Source organism: Eptesicus fuscus, chromosome 4 (assembly GCF_027574615.1).
Source record: "Eptesicus fuscus isolate TK198812 chromosome 4, DD_ASM_mEF_20220401, whole genome shotgun sequence".
NCBI classification, from domain to species: Eukaryota; Metazoa; Chordata; class Mammalia; order Chiroptera; family Vespertilionidae; genus Eptesicus; species Eptesicus fuscus.
Window position 1 is genome coordinate 101,412,730 of NC_072476.1, and position 17,359 is coordinate 101,430,088.

The 17,359-nt window shown below is 41.7% G+C and overlaps 1 protein-coding gene across 1 annotated transcript in view; it reads left to right on the forward strand.

Annotated features, from left to right (window-relative positions):
• SEMA5A (semaphorin 5A) overlaps positions 1 to 17,359 on the forward strand; it is a 246,985-nt gene that overhangs the window by 199,351 nt on the left and 30,275 nt on the right. The window contains exons 13-14 of the mRNA XM_008151651.3: positions 717 to 860; positions 11,696 to 11,843. Of these exons, the coding sequence (XP_008149873.2) occupies positions 717 to 860; positions 11,696 to 11,843 (292 nt within the window). The remainder of the gene's footprint in view (positions 1 to 716; positions 861 to 11,695; positions 11,844 to 17,359) is intronic.

A 17,359-nucleotide genomic window follows, 5' to 3' on the forward strand; every position in this document is an offset into this window, starting at 1 on the left:
TTTATTTTTATCTTTTACTATCTCTACCTTATTGCCTATCCATATATAAATAACAAATTCAGATAAACACAATTTGCAGTCTTTCTTTATATTCTACATCTTTGTCAAATTATAAGAAAATAGACAAGAATCTGAATTTAAAATATCCTTCATTCATTTTTAATAAAGTTTGTTTTAAAACTCTAGATGTTACCATGTCCTATATCAATATGAGTGCTATCAAGAGAATTACTGATTTTCATTGATTTTAAAAGTAAGCATTATGTGTAGGTTTAGATCATTGTTTTGTTTATGTGTATACTTTAAATTAAAACTGAAATAGTACAAGTCAAGTGAAAGTATACATTCTAGAGTTTGGGGGATTCATCTCTAATTGCTTTTCAATGAATTAACATTGCTTATTAGATTTACATTTTCAAAATTAATGTTTCTTAATAGTTTCTAACATAGCCCATTTTGAATTCTTTATAGTGCACTTAACATGTCACTCTTAAATTTCCTACCCGGACTCTGACATCAGATACCAGGGAGAAAACTCTCACAGTAACAGATCCCCAGGATGCAGTACCTTCAGTCCCATGGCCCCGGTTCCCTTTCTCTTCACACCTGTAATCGGTGGTCCACGTGGGGAAGCACCTGTATGGGGAGGTGGGTGCAGACGGGGGATGGACTCTGAGCCAGTGTGACTCAATGACTACATTGCTTCCTCCCCCCAGGAATGGAGGCTGGACCCCCTGGACCTCCTGGTCTCCCTGCAGCACCACCTGTGGGATCGGCTTCCAGGTGCGCCAGCGGTCCTGCAGCAACCCCACGCCCCGGCACGGGGGCAGGGTGTGCGTGGGACAGAACCGAGAGGAAAGGTACGTACCGCTCTGCCCAGCATCGCCGTCCTCACACTTACTGTCATTCCAGTGCGGTCGGTTCCCTGTGGCTTTATTTTTGGATCTAGCTTAGCTTATCTGTGGCAACCCTTTCTGTTGAGCTGAACTGGCCGCCGCTTTTCCTGACATCCTTAAACTTTGACCAAAGCCTCGTGTTGACAGCTTCCCTGGGCTGCTGTGGTCCCTGTCTGGGCTGGGTTCCCTGGGGGCTCAGCAAGTGAGTTTGCTGGAGAAAGCTTGTGTTGGTTGGAATCTAGCTGCCCCAGTCTCAAAACCTACAGTTCCGTGTAGGAGCAAAGGCAGTCCTGGGTCCAGATGTACTGGCCAGATGAAGTGAAGTTCTCCATCAGAACTAGACTAAGTAGCTGGAGCATAGGTGGGAACATAGTCAAGGTTTTGGTTATATCTGTAACTAGTACACACTCTTCCATTAACAGATACCCTCGGTGCAGCTACGGTAGGACCGAGGGTGGGACAGTCTTTCGCGTGTGTATTTTAAGCTTTCAGCACGTCCTGGGGACATTTCAGTTCAGTCTTGCATTTAACAGTTTGTTGGTTTTTATAGAATCAGACATTTGATTTTGGCCTCATAAAATGTACAGTTGTGGTATTTCACTCTCTCTTGCATATTTAAAGTACATTTCCGTTTATGGTCATTGGAGAATATCCAAGTAGGTAATTTTCACATCACTTTCAGGGTTCTTATTCTGCCATACTCCCATAAACTTATTGTATTAGTCCCATGTGAAAGAAAATGACTTTCAATACCTTTTAATTAAAATGTAGTAAGGCTTGTATCTAGTGATATGGATTCACTGGGAGCCTCATAAAATACTGTGTGCAGTCATTTGTTATGTGGTAAATATTTATATAGACAATGTAATATTTATATATTATACTTACATAAAGTCTTACCATACAGATAATCCTCCACTATGTATTTATTACAACCTCAAAACAACCAGACAAAATCATTTTTTCTTTCTTCACTGTGTTCCTAAATTACCAATTAAGATTTTATTCCTTTCAACTCAGAGGAACATGAAAGCTGATTTTTGCAGTGCAGGTTGGTCATTTTTTAAGTAGTTCCCCCAAGATACTCTTGGGAAAGTATATCATTTCTGAGCTAACATTAGTTGGTGAGAAAGCTGATTATGGGAGAGCGGTCTCCCTGCTACTTCTAAGCCTTGTAAGATTTAACTTTGGTTGGTAGTAAGCCAGTCAGAGAAAGACAAATACCATATGATCTCACATATATGTGGAATCTAATGAAAAAAATAACCTGACAAACAAAAATAGAAGCAGAGGTATGAATACCTGGAATAGAATGACAGCTGTCAGAGGGAAGGGTGGTTGGGGGACTGGATGAAAGAAGGTGAAGGGATTAAGCAAAACACACACACACACAACACATAGACTCAGACAACAGTGTGGTGATAGCCAGAGGGAAAAGGGGGTTGGAGGGTTAGTGGAGGTGGGCAAAGGGGGAAAATATGGGATGGAAAGACTTTGTTTGGGGCAATGGGTAAATGATTCAGTGTTCAGATGATATTTTATTGAGTTGTACACTTGAAACCTGTATGGTTTTGTGAACCAATGTCACCCCAATAAATTCCTTTTTAAAATGCTATACATTGTCATAGAACACAGCCCACTCAGGCAAAGCCACCTTCACCTGTGTGGAGCTGCTGTTAGAATCATGGCACCTCCACACATCACACACCTGCATCACCTTTCCTGGGCTGAGCACCCAGGAAGCAAGGAGCTGTTTAACTCTGGTAAACATACGTGTATGTTCAGTACCCATTTACGATTGTTCTTAAAGCTTTGTTTTTAGGAAAAGATCAGAATGGCTAGTGTTTGGAGGACTTGCATTCAAATGTTCTTCTTCTTCTTCTTTTTTTTTTTTTTGTACAGCAGAAATGCTCATTTGGGCTAAATGAACATTTGGTTAATGGAGGAAATTTGGATTTAAGTAATAAATGGAAGGGGAGGGACTATGTAAGATTTTTATAAAATTGAAGCCTTCCTATTGAATAGCCTTTCTAGTGGCTTAGCAAGAGGTTAATGAAAAACAGAAAAACCAAGAACATGATATTTCTTTCTTGGTCTTCACAAGCAAATAATTCTTAGATTTGCCATATTCTGTGGGAGGTTGGAGGTCTCCCCACCTAAGCAATATAAAGGAATACCATCCATTACAGGCATTTTAGAGTTAAACTGAAGATTAAAGGAAACCCGGTCTCCATTGGAAGGAACAAAAGGCCAAGGAATAAGCATCCACAACCATTAACACAATGATACCATGTGTATTTAAACTCCAAAAACCCTAAAGAACTTTTCAGAGACTGCAGCGAATAGACTGATTCTCCCCCAAAATGCCCTTATGTTAAAGCCAGGATTAGTGGTAGTGATTTTTCACTTGAGGCCAAATCTTCCATATGGGGAATAATTCAATGAGAACTTTATTGCAACAAACATCTCAGAAATATTCATATCACTTTTTCTGAAATAATAAAGAAAATACCTAACTTATTTTTTTACATATACTCTAAAAGGTATGAACACTTTGTTTATCTGTTATAAATTACCCAGAAATGATTTTCATGAGTATCAGGAACTGTGTAGAAACTTGATTTCCAAAGAAGCCACCAACAAGGATGAAGCCATGGCATTTGGGTGAATATTAACCAAAGGCAAATGTCATGATCTGTGTAAGTTTTCTCCTGCTCTGTAACAACAGTTCCAAAAACTTCAAGGTTTAAAAACCACATACATTTTTTTTTTAATTTCTTAGCCTCAGTCATTAGGCGATCCATTATGACTTACCTGGTTCTCTGCTGGGCCAGATATGTGATCTCATCTTAGGCTCAACTAGGGAAGGATTTACTTCCAAATCACGGTGGTTATTGTCAGCATTCAGTTCCTTATGAGCTTTCAAACTGAGGACTTTGGTTTCTTATTAGTTGTTAGCCAGAGTCTGCCCTTAATTGCTTGCCAAATAAGCCTTCTGATCATGGTCACTTACTTCCTCAAATCTAGTAAGGAGGAGTGTCTCCTTGCAAGTAGGGGTGCGAGAGTCAGGGGACCCGAGGGTTTATACACTCATATAATGTCACCACAAGCTGGCATGCCATCAGCTTGCATATTCCCTTGGTTGGAAGTAAGACACATTTCCTGTCTGCACTCAAGAGGGGAGCTTACGCAGGACATGGATACCAGGACTCGGGGATCATTGCAGTCACCTGAGAGTTTCTGCCATAGTCTGTAGATTACCAGTCCCTCAGTCATTCACATCCCTTCACATGCAAAATGCATCTCATGCACTCCCAAGGTCCCCTAACATTTTATGCCATTAAATCATTTCACCAAATGCCAGAACTTTTATCATGTAAATCAGGCCCAAATGTGATTGAGGTTCCCTCCATGTGGTTCCTCTCAGCCTGTCAACATGAGAGACAAGTTATCTGTTTTGTTTTTTTTTCCAATATATTTTATTGATTTTTTTACAGAGAGGAAGAGAGAGGGTTAGAGAGTTAGAAACATCGATGAGAGAGAAACATCGATCAGCTGCCTCTTGCACACCCCCTAACTGGGGACGTGCCCACAACCAAGGTACATGCCCTTGACCGGAATCGAACCTGGGACCCCTGAGTCTGCAGGCCGACGCTCTATCCACTGAGCCAAACCGGTTTTGGCGAGAGACAAGTTATCTGTGACCAATGTACCCAACATGCAATGGGGGGACAGGCAGAGGGTACCTGCTATGGACATTTCTATTGAAAAGGGGGAAATGTAACTACTGCTCCATAGAAATTCTGAATGCTAGCCAGACAGGTGTTGGAGGTACTGGGGGGTGAGGGTGGGGGTGTGTGTGTGTGTGCTCAATTAAGTTTCAAGGCCTGGCCATAACTTTCCCTGGTTCATGGCTCTGCCTTCAGGGCTCTCAGTTCCACTTCCTGAATCTTCTTTCCTTTAAAAGGTAGCATGTGCTTGCTTCTGGGTGCTTTCTTCCAGTAGAATTTGGGGTTTTCTAGAGCCTCATTCGATTTGTACATCCCTTACAATCCAAGCTGGTACTTTGCTGAAATTAATTCTGTGGGTCTTCCCTGGACTTCCTTGGCATTGACTCCACTAAATAAATCTACACCCACAGATATTTGTGAGATGGCCCTGCTCTACCTGGGAATCCTGTCAAGATGGCTGAGGGACAACACCCCATCGCTTGCTTGTGATTGACAGGATCTGTGAGGCATGTCCTTGCTCTTGACCTCTTGAAAGGACCCTTTGTGTGACTGATTACTACTCTGATCATTTGATCCTTCTGAGGTTTTAACAAAAGGTTGTATAGTCACATCCTCAGCCTTTTACTTTGTCAGCCATTTCCGGCATGCTCAGAAGCTTTTTCTTGACTTTAGCATCTTTTGCCCTGTGGAGAGGCTCAGAATTGCCAAAACTATTCGGCCCTGGTTCCTTCTGTTTAATATTTCTTCCCTCAATTTCTTTCTTTATCACACATTTAACAATAAGCAGGAAGAAGAAACCAGGAAGTACCTCCACTACTTTTTCTGGGAATTTTCTTAGCTACATAACTACTTGACACTTACATGTTCTGCTTTCATAACTTCAGCAGCAATTTTGGAAGATTTCTGCTCTTCTTCCAGTTTCTAGGAATATGCTCTTATTTCCTTTTCAACTTTTGTTGTTATGTATAACATAAAATTTGCCACTTAACAATTTTTAAGTGTACAATTCAGTGACATAAATTGCATTGAGAGTATTGTGCTATCCTTGTCACCATCTATTTCTAAAACTTTTTCATCCTCCCAAACAGAAATTCTGAAACTATTAAGTAATAACTCTCTATTTCTCCTTCTTTGCAATCCCTGGTAACCTCTAATCTATGCTCTCTCTCTATGCATTTGCCTAGACTAGGTATTTCATATAGAATCATGTGATGTCTGCCCTCTTCTATTTGGCTTATTTCATTGAGTATAATGTTTTCAAGGTTCATCCATGTTGTAGCATGTGTCAGAAGCATATTTCCTTTTTCATGGCTGAATAACATTTGACTGTATGGCTATACCATATTGTATTTATCCATTTACCCATTAGTTGACATTTGGGATATTTCCACATTTTGTTTATTGTAAATAACACTGCAGTAAACTCTGGCATATGAGTGTCTGTTCAGTTCCTGCTTCATTTCTTATGTGTACTTATCTTAGAATAGAATTGCTGGATCATATGTTAATTCTATGTTTAGATTTTTGAGGAACTGCAAAACTGTTTTCCACAATGGCTGCACCATTTTACATTCCTACCAGCAATATATAAGGGAAACAGTTTTTTTTTTCACATTCTCACCAACAATCCTTGTTACTTTACTTTTTTTATTTTTATTTTATAGCCATCCCAGTAGCTATAAAGTGGTTTCTCATTATGGTTTTGATTTGCATTTCCCTAAGGACTAATGATGTTGAGCATCTGTACATTGGCCATCTGTATATCTTTTTTGGAAATGCCTATTCAAGTCCTTTGCTCATTTTCTGGTTGGGTTGATTTTGTTGGTGAGTTTTAGTTCTTTATTCTCTGTCTTTCTAAATTCTCACTGGCAGCATCCACAAAATCTAGATTTATACTAATAGTTTGTTCAAGGTAATTTAGGTTTTCTCTACCATGCTACTCAAATTTCTACTTGCTTCTACCCAATTCCCTGGTCCCAAAGCCACTTTCACATTTTTAGGTATTTCGTATAGTAGTACCGCATGTATAGGTACCAAAATCTGTTTTACTAGTTATTACAAAATAATATTACCACAAACTCAGCTGCCTTAACATGGTTATTGGTGCACAGTTTCTGAGGGTTTGTAGAATGGACACAATATACCTGCATCCTTTGCTTTAAGAACCCACAAGGCTGCCACCAAGGTGGAGACCAGGGCTGTGTTCTCATCTGAAGTGTGACTGCAGAAGGGCTGCCTCCCAAATCCCCCTGTCACTGGCAGCATGCAGTTTCTTGTGTGCTGTTGGACTGAAGCTGTTGGCCAGAAGCTGCCCTCCGTTCCCTGCCACCTGCGCCTTTCCAACCTGACCACTTGCTTCCTCAAAGCCAGCACAGGAGCGTTTTCCTGAAATCACGATCTTATGTAACATAAGCATGGAAGTGATAGCCTGTCATTTTTGCCACCGTCTATTTGTTAGGAGCAAGTCACAGGTTCCCCCAACACTGAATGGGAGGGGATTATACAGGTGTGGATTCCTGGAGGTGAGGCTCACGGGCACCAGGTTAGTGTTAAGTGAAAGGAATGAATGGAGGGTTAGTATATGATTCTTCTTCATGATTGTGTTTACTTAATCCTTAGTGAGCTCTTTTAAAGTCATTATTCTCCTCTAATGGGTTAACTTGGCTTTCTCTTGGGATAAAAATTAATGCTATGGTGGACACAGTGTATGCACAGATTCTGTGGTGCCACAAAAGATTCCATTATTTCAGTATGCCCCAGTGAAAGGACGATCACTTAGAGAGAACAAAGGAAAACATAGTTCTGACAGGGCTGTGATTGGTTCAGCCTAACAGAGGTTGCAGTGAGAAGCTATCATGGCCCTAACCACAACAGAACACAATTTATAGCACAAATAAATATGAAAAGAAACATGATACAGTGGTGAGAATCTAGTCTATATGGGTTTATGAAAAGCATTTCTTTTCATAGAGACGAGGTTTGTGGGAAAATGGATAATTTATGGAGAAATATTGCTGGGTTATTAATTAACTTTTAAATGCAAAATGAGAATAAGCAGTCATGGGCAAAATTAGAATCTTAATTTTTAATGCATCATGAAATGCATCTGTGACTGTCAGTGATTTAAGATCCTAGACATCCAAGAGGGCCCTTAAAAGTTCAAAAGTGTTTAGCTTGTTATTTGGTGAAGGCAGCTGCATGTAGAGTACTAGAGCCACGAGGATCCAACAGCTGGCCCATCGTGTAGGTACCTGATCCATAAATCAATAAGAATCCTTGAACAAGCAGAGTTTCCAAGGTAACCAACCTTCCGTTTCCATTTTCATTTGTGACCAAGAAAGGATAGTTTAATAAGAGATGCATCTCTTAGAAGAACGTGTTAGTTGGGGTAGGAGAGCCAGGGGTCTGAGGGGCATTTCTTCCTTAAAATTGCAGAGCATCAGAGTTAGGGGTTTACAAGGGCTTTGCTTCTCTGGGTGGATTTGTGAATAAAAACCCAGACATAGACGGACAGAAGAACCTACAAATTTCTGCTTTCCTTCTTGACTTCCCTTGCAGAGGGTGACATGTTCACAAAACCAGGGCGGAGCTTTTTCCTCCGGATCACTGTGAGGGAGGAAGACAAAGAAAAGGAAGGCAGGTTTGGCCAGCCTTCAAATGCAGCCAGATATGCAATTGATCACCACTGGTTGAAAGTTCTGTGCTCCATGCACTTTTCAGGTTCTCCTGAAATAGATTTTTAGCTATAACCACAGGCGGGGCGTCTTTAAAGGTGGCCTGCTACAGGCAAATGTGAGGAAGGTTTTATGCACTGTGATTTATTTTGCTATGGGGAAATGGTAGCTCCGTTTGTACTTCTTATTAAAAGTCAAAGGTCTCTTATTTCCTTTGCTCTGCCTACCCTTTTCTTGTTTGTTTAAGTTTTTGAAAGCTGAAATTAGGGCCAAGGCCTCTAGAATGTCCATCCCTTTTAAATGTCAGTGGATCCACTTGGAAACAGGAGGTGGTTTTCTACTTCTCGTTATACCCACAGTGAGAGAAGCTGCACATGGAGATTTTGAATCACATGCTGAGAGTTCTGATGTTCCGAGTTTTCTTGACTTACTGCTTCCAAATATGTTCTTAAAATAAATGGCAATTTCCTCTTGGAACAGTTATTGCACTAACACATATGTTAGTAATCTCTGAGCAGTCGGGATGCTTTACATATTGTAACTCTACACGTTTGCACGTGCTTCCTAAAGTCACATTCCTTTAATCTATTGTATCCTCAATTTTGTTTTGGCTCTTTTATCTAGAGGTCTCTTAATTAGAAGGTCCTTCTCTTCTATGACCTGGACCCTGAGCTCTGAGAGCCAGGACCCTGGGAGACTGTATGTGACTTCTTAAGAGGGAAACCTAATGTTTCCTCTTGCCTCAAAAGTGGAAAAGATGAAGAAGAGTGATGACTCTTCAGTTCCATTGGCTACTCTTTTACTTTTTTAAAGACTATGTTATTGATTTTTAGAGAGAGAGGGCGAGATGTCAATATGAGAGCACAACATTGATCAATTGCCTCCTGCTTTGCCTCTGAGCAGACTCTGTCTGGGTAAGAAGCTAACTGACTTAGCCTCACAAGTAGTACCCTCTGCCTCCTGTTTCTAAAGGCAGATGGCATGGGTACGGAGAAAGACAGAAACATCATGCATTGTAGTCTTCTCTCTACTGGGGATTGAGCCTGCAACCTGGGTATGTGCCGCTGACCAGGCAAGCCAGCAGCCTTCTGGTGTACAGGACGATGCCCAGTCAACTTAGCCACAGGGCCCACTCTTTTATGTGAAAATTTAGAGAACCTAAACCAGGGGTCCTCAAACTTTTTAAACAGGGGGCCAGTTCACTGTCCCTCAGACTGTTGGAGGGCTGGACTATAGTTTAAAAAAAACAAACTATGAACAAATTCCTATGCACACTGCACATATCTTATTTTGAAGTGAAAAAACAAAATGGCAAAAACACCCGCATGTGGCCCACGGGCCGTAGTTTGAGGACGCCTGAACCATTAGTGTGATTGGTTCTGCACTCTGGAGGCATTTTCTGCCAGGACCTGTCAACTCTCTCTCCTGGGAAGTAAGCATTCCTCCCATTTTCACTTGAGAGGCTGACTTTTGACTCTACCATGTGTTGTTTTTTCTGTACATTCACACAGTTGCAGTAACTTATTCCCGCCGCACCAAATCCCATGTGTATCCCTTCCTCTACTCCTTCCACCACCATCATGTTTGTCAGGCTTGGACTATCTCTCTTCAGTTGTTGCAATCTCGATTCTCCTGGCTGGTACTTGCTCCATCAGCTCTTCTTGCTAGTGGCCTCACCTCTCCTGTCTTTGTAGACCAGACCCCACCCTCAAGCATGGAGCACTCCTCAAATTTGGGGGTCTCCAGGGCTCCAGGGGGATGATCCACTAAACCCTGGGGACCATTGTCCACTCTAACTCGGATGGTATTATTTTGTCTCTGGAGTTCTGTGGGATTTTCTTAGTTCCTTATAAAGTTCAACTTTCTGTCATCTTTTTCCCTTCTTAGTGACCTCGCTTACTTCACTCTTCCCATTTCTACTTTCCATTGCTTTCTAGAATGTCAGTGGATGCACCCTGTGCCTCACTTCATTGACTCCCTTCAGCTTGGCCTGGCTTTTTATCTTTCGTCACTACCTGTTCCCCCAAGCCTTCATGTTCTCTGTATAGTGTTTTCTTGGTTTAATGAAGAAACTGTTGAATCTTACCAGTATTTGCTATCAGGAAATTATGCTCCCTAAATCACTTTCCCTGGTTTCTGGAAACCAGCTATCATTTGCTCCTGTTTTCCACGCATTGAGATAGGGCTGTGTGTCCTGAGCATCCTGGGCTGTGTCTATCTCCCGGTATTCATCTCAGGCTGTAAACATCTGTGACAGGGAAGCACTCTCTGTAATGGCCTTTGCACAGTGCCCTGCAAGATTAGGTGTTTACTAGTATTGATAGTGATGACATGAAAGGTAACCGATTTAGCCTCAAAAATAGGACCCTCTGCCTCCTGTTTCTAAAGGCAATGGCATGGGTCGGGGGAAGACAGAAACATCTTGCATCCTAGTTTTCTCTAGAAGCCACATTTGTGCTTAGTGGGTGGACTATTGGTTTAAAGAGTCATTTAAATGGCCAGATGTGTCTCACTAAATTTGGCTGTGTTAAGAGTAGCATCTTCCTCCCTATGAGTTGTAATGTATACAATGCCAGGCTGTTTCTTGGGTTTTGTTTGTCTATTTGTTTCTCTCGCATCACTTCATTTCACTTGTACTATCAAAGAATGAGGAAAGATTTGACTCATAGACAGCTTAAGAAGCCCTTGCAAATTTGGCTAAAAATTGGCAACATGTATGTATATATAGAAGTATATTCAACTATAAAAATAAGACTAGTATTTGTAAGTAGTAATGCAGTTCTTTTTAGATAACCAGTAGTCTTTTAAATTGAGGTTGGACATGATTCTGGGAGTCTGCAAATAAATTAAAAAATGCAGTAACCTAAGCAGTATATGACATGAAGCTTTATGTGAAAATCTGGCTTTAACCTTTCTTGAACTTATTACATTAACAGGACTATGAGCCTTATTGGATTCAGGGATGAGAAATGAAATCCAAATACACTTTTGCTGACTTTGTATTCATAACCTGCTTTATCTTTCAATGTTTATGTTTAGAAGATAAATGCCCTACCTAGGTATTTTCTACGTGTTCTCATTTTTGGGTGTCTATTTGAAGGGTTTTGTTTTGTTTGTTTCTCCTTTAATTGGCTGCACAGGAAGATCCATTCTGCATTGTGAGTTTAGCATTTTCTTCATTGTCTCCCGTGCATCCCATTGTCCGTGCACACACAGCATGGCCAGCGCCGCATCTGCCTCCTTCACTGAGCAATCACTTCAAATACAAAAGCCCCCTCCACGCCGAGCATGCCCATGTGCCCAACATCTGGTGCAGGGACGGAGCCTGGAAGGTCTGGGAACTCACATTACACTTTTAAGCAGTTTCTTTTTCCTCTTGGTTTCTCCTTTACAGATACTGCAATGAGCATCTGCTGTGCCCCCCGCACGTGTTCTGGACGGGCTGGGGTCCTTGGGAGCGGTGCACAGCCCAGTGCGGGGGCGGCATTCAGGCTCGCCGCAGGACTTGCGAGAATGGGCCCGACTGCGCCGGCTGCAATGTGGTGAGTAGAGTCCTCCTCATCCCCAGCCCTCAGCCTGGACCTGGGAGAGCAGAGTGAGCACACACTAGATGTTTTCCTGCCCGAGTACGCTGAACACACAAGATACACTGCAAGCACTCAGTGCCCTGCAAACACTAGAGGCTCTACAAAACACGTGTGTAAACATTAGATATTCTGCAAAAACTAGGTTATCTGTACACACTGCGTGCTCTGTGGGTACTAAGTGCTCTGCAGACATGACATGACTAGACAGTGGACACTTGGTACACGCTGGATGCCCTGCAGGTGTCAGATGCTCTTATTCACTAGATAGTCTGCAAATGTTAGATTTTCAATAGACACTAGATGTTCCGTAAACATTGAATGCTCTGTACACGTGACATGTCCAGGCAGTGGGTGCTCTGTGCACACTAGATGCTGTGAATCAGACAGATTTCTCTGGTTAATGAGAATGTTTGCAGGAAATACTGGAAATTCAGCTTTTTGCATTAAATTTCTCATATTTATTAATTTTCAGTTCCCATTTCTGAGCTATGACAGCAACTCTGGCATGCTTAATTCTGGTCCATATATCTGGTTTGGGGACATGGGGTAAGGTCTCTATGAGCCACAGTGAGACATAGAATGCAGGGTAAACCTGAGATATTGAGGACTGAGAGACTTTTGGGGATCATTTCAGAGCACAAAGGCGTCAATTCAGAGGGAATAAAAGACAACTTACGGTTTTGTTTTTCTTCTGCCTTAAGAAGTCATATTTCTTTTAACACTTTAAACTCTCAAATAAAATTCCTCCTGTGCGAGTACCTCCCCCAAGGCCCATTGCTGCTCCCCCTGTGCCGTCTGTCAGGGTGAGTGGGCCACGGAGGCTGCTGGGCTGGCACCTCACTCACCTTCCCCGGGTGCTGGCCTCTCGCCCAGGCTCCTTGCATGGGCTACTTCTTGAGGTGTCTGCTTTCTCCTTTCCTCCCCGCCTATGGAAGCTGCCTCTCAAATGCCACTTCACAACTGATAATCAAAGGCATGCTCTTTCTTAATTGCTGTGCCTATTGGGTTCGATCTCAAATTTTTATGTAATCCATTACCAGGAAAGTTCAACAAAGGACCTTGATCTTCATGAAGGTCACAGTCTGAACTTTTCCCCTGCACTGTGCTTGTAAAATGCATGAACTTGTATTTCCAAGTTCTTCTGCAAGGGAACAGATCAGCCTCCCTAACTGAGCCTTGATATTGCACCTTCATAAGTGTGGGAATGCAAAATTTGCTTTCTTTTTGTTATATCTCAGCGAAGAGCTTGCAGTTATGAAAGATGGTCAGAGTCAAAATGTCACATTTTGTTAAAAGAAGCTGGAGTATTTTGAAAGACTTACTATCAGTTCACAAAATCATGTGGTACAGCAGGTGGCCACAAAAGTGTAAGTTTTCTGAAATTTAGCACTGAAAATTTGGTGATAAAGTTTAAAGAATGATGCATGATGCAGAGGGAGAGAAAAGGAAAATGATGGATTATAGGAATTAATCCATCAAAAGTCTGTCTCTAGAACATGTAAATTATTTATAATATCGGAAATTGCAATTGATATGGACGTCTGGAGGATTTAACAAAAATGTTTCATTTATAGTTTTAAGAGTCTATTGCACAGATTTCTGTGGCTTCACAAAATAATCAGGCTTGTTTCTGCCGATAGTAATTCAAACACAGTCATTGCAAAGTTAATTGGAAGGAGAAGCTGCCATGAATAGAGGTTCTCTGCTAATAAAAGAGACTTTAGTGAGGCACTCAGAGAGATTTTCCCTTTACAGTTTACCAGTAATGTCCCTGATAAGGCTTTTCCTATACCTGACACCAAAATACCTAAATGTACTTAGGCAAACACAGAAACAGTATTCTTGCTTATAACCATTTCCACTAAATGGCCATGCATTTTAAAATCTTTTGTAGGTCTACATTGGTATGTAGTGTACACAGAACAAATTGATTTTTTAAAAGCATAACAAATACCTGGTTGTCATTATTCAAGAGAGGGAACCCCAGGTCTCTGTTTTAAGTTATGCCAGATTTTTAACTGCTACAAAATAATTAAATATGGCTTTTTAAATGTAAAGCTTTAGTAGACGTTCCTCCAAACACAGTCAAAGCATATTCTTTTTCCAAATGCATCTTCCATCTTTGATTATAGCCTGAAGACACTATTGGGCTAATCATGGATTATCTATCCATAGAGAACACTCCTTGAATCATCTAGTCGATTTGATGTTCCTGCTAAATTGGGCACTTATTTTGGTCAATTTCTGTAGCTCCTCTTGTCTGCTTCTAGTTGCACTGGGCACTTGCCACTGTAATTAAAGAGAAGGCTCTCTTAATTTTTAAAAAGCAATCTGTTTATCCGGCCAAATTGGCTTTTACATGATGTGCTAAGCTGCTGTCCCTCTCACTGGAAGACGAGTGCTTCCTGTCGGGGGCAAAGAGGGAGTTTGCAGCATCAAGATTGAGCTCTTGCACTGATTTGCATCTTTGGACTCTTCCATCTCCCATCCAATTTTTAAAAAGCCTATGTCAGTCCCGCACCTCACTGCACAGGCTGGAGCTGTGCTTCCAGGAGTCATTTTCGTGCATTGTAGCAGCTTGGACTGTGGCTGCTTGAGAACATCCTGCCACTCGGCCTCCCAATCGGAGACCTGTGGCTGTACACTGATAGTGACTCTGCTCAGCCAGCTTACAGAGAAGGCGGAGAGAAGCAGGGGTCTGACCCCTTTTAGGTTCCATGTTAGAGAGGCCAGCATTGCATCAGCTCTAGCACCCTCTCTAAAATCCAGGTAATATGCAAGCAAACAAAACCTGGCGAGACATCCCTTTAAGAAAGGCTTTGTCATTTACTTAACTGATTGCGCTTCTTGTGGTGTGGCCTGCCTTCGGTTTGCTCGGGCTTGCAAGGCCTGCATACACCACACTCTGAAAAGGTGTTTGCCTGAGCTCACACGGATAGAGCCAGAATCTGAGCATCTTGATTTCTGACCCATTTGACTCCATCATTGTTTAATAAATATTCAGATTAAGCTTCTAGCCCCTGATGGGCTCTGTGGAGAGCAGGGTGAATAAGGGGATCACAGTGCCTGCTTAGAACTTTGGACAGGGTCCTCACTTGAGGAGCTTGAACGGAACTATCTGTGTCAGTTTGTTCAATGCCTGTTTTTATTTGTGATGCTGTTTTTCACAATATATTTAATACCAAGCTCCATGTAGCATGGAGGGGCGTGCTATAGAATTAGTTCACGTGCATGCAAGTGCAGCCAGAGGATTTTCAAATGAGTTTTGCTCACATTATACTTGTCTTTTGGTTTGGCTCAGGGCAGGCAGTTCTTCCTTTTGGAGAAGTAATCTAAGTGTTTAATTACATCAACAATATGTCTTAATTAGTGTTTTACTTAAGATTTGCATTTCACGTTTTATTATCTCATCGGAGTGGAATTTCTGAACATGTATAATTTCAGTTGTTAAAACAATTCACGCACATAATAATTTTCAAAGCAACTTGTAATTAAGTAAAGGGGAAAGTGACAGATGTTAGAGGATGAAAAATGGTTTCAAAACATTGATTATTTTCACAGATACCATTATTTCTTTTTTCTCAAATGTTATCCTCTTAGTAATCCTAGATAGAGCCTTCGAAGAACTTAAGCCTACTTCAGACCTCTTCTATGTGAATCTTAGAATAATAGAAGCTAGTGCTACATGTAGATATTATAATATTTCTAAATGGAAACACAGTGCTACATTAAAAGCCTTCTACATTTGTCAGATAAGAATAAAAGCCTAATTATTTTGCTCTGTGGTTGGATGATCTGCCCCCAAAGCAGACATTCTTAGAACAGTTGTCTCATCATTTCACTCCACAGCATGCTTTTTTCCCCTAGAATTCTTTGACATACAGAATCTCATGAGGTTCTGGTTTGAAAGAAATCATTGCAATAAAGACACTTAAAGCTGGACTTGGCTCCCACCATGCCACATTCTCGCATTACTTTACAAGCCATGCGGCGTGAGAAAGTAACATCGCACACACTCCTCTTTGGCATCGTGCTTATTTCACGATGCGAAACATTTCCCACATCTGTTCTAGTCCATCCTCGTCCCATGAAACTGCCCAGTTGGAGACGATTAGAAAGCAGTCTTCCAAGGAGCTCTAGTGTCATAATGTGGGAGAAGGAAGGGGCAGGGGCTGAAAGAAGGAAGCTGTGGAATCTACTTACAAATGGCTCAGGCCCCGCATGGGAAACCAGCAGCACAGGAACCTGTGTCTCTCAACAGGGAGTGAGGCAGAAATATAGGGGCAGCCAGATGGAGCCCAGACCTCACAGGAGCCCTCTGAGGTTCTCCAGGCAGGCTTCCTTATGAAGTTATTTCATCAATTTCTTTCTCTTATTCTTTCACAACTGCTAGTACCACTGTCAGGCCTGCTACATGTCTCCTTTGAGAATTAATTTGTCTAATATTTGATGTGATCTCCTATGGTATTGTTAATTTCTATACAGTTTTACATATGGAAGAAAAGAACATTCTCCATGACCTCGGTTACTGATCTGTCATCCTTTTCTTTGTAGTATTTTCAGATCATTTCATCTGTGTATTTGGTCCACCAAAAATGTTGAATATCTAGTACAGAACTGTCCTAGGCACTTTGGAAGATACACAGATGAATGCAATAGAATCCCTAACCACAAAGATATGACTTTCTAGCTTAAGAGAAAAAAATATAAATCAAATGACTAGGATATAAGGAAGAAGCTAGGAATGCCAGTGGAGCAATTAAGAGAAAACAGTGAATCCACAGGAGGGAGTGGTTATCTGTGGCTGGGTCAAGGGCACCCACATGGTGTGGCCAGGATTTGGCCAAGTTGAGAGGGGCGTGGGAGCTTCTCTGATAAAGGAACATGAGTGAAGGATGTGGATCAAAAGATGTGGGGTACACACTTCGACAACTGTTCTAAGTAGCATCATTCGGGTGACTGGAGGATGTGAAGTTAGGTGACCAGACACAGATTTGGAAAGTCAGTTGCTTCATTTCAAAAGGTTTGCAGTACCAGGCTGTGGGGTGCATAGTCAGGAAAAAGCTGAGGGATTTTGCCAGCCCCTCTAATATTCCCTGCTGTACCAGAGATCACGGCCAAGTCAATATAGCAAAGCAAAGAAATACGAGTTGTGAGGTCAATGATGAGAATAAGTTCTCCCCAGGATTCCCGCCAGCTCTCTTACCCATGTCTGGAAGGTCAGAGACTGTTACTTAATGACTGGTCCTGGGGCATTCACACATGGCAGAGCTGGGCAATGGCTCCATGCTGGTCCCTGCAGGTGGCCATGGGGGTGCTCAGCTGCATGGGCCTCCACCCCACATGGACCAGAGCCTCCTGATCTTTATCAGTTTGTACACCATTTACTGATTAAACGATTATTCAGTACTTATAAAGATTTTGAACACTGAGGGAAAGTTAACCAAAATCACACAAGAGACTGTGGCGTG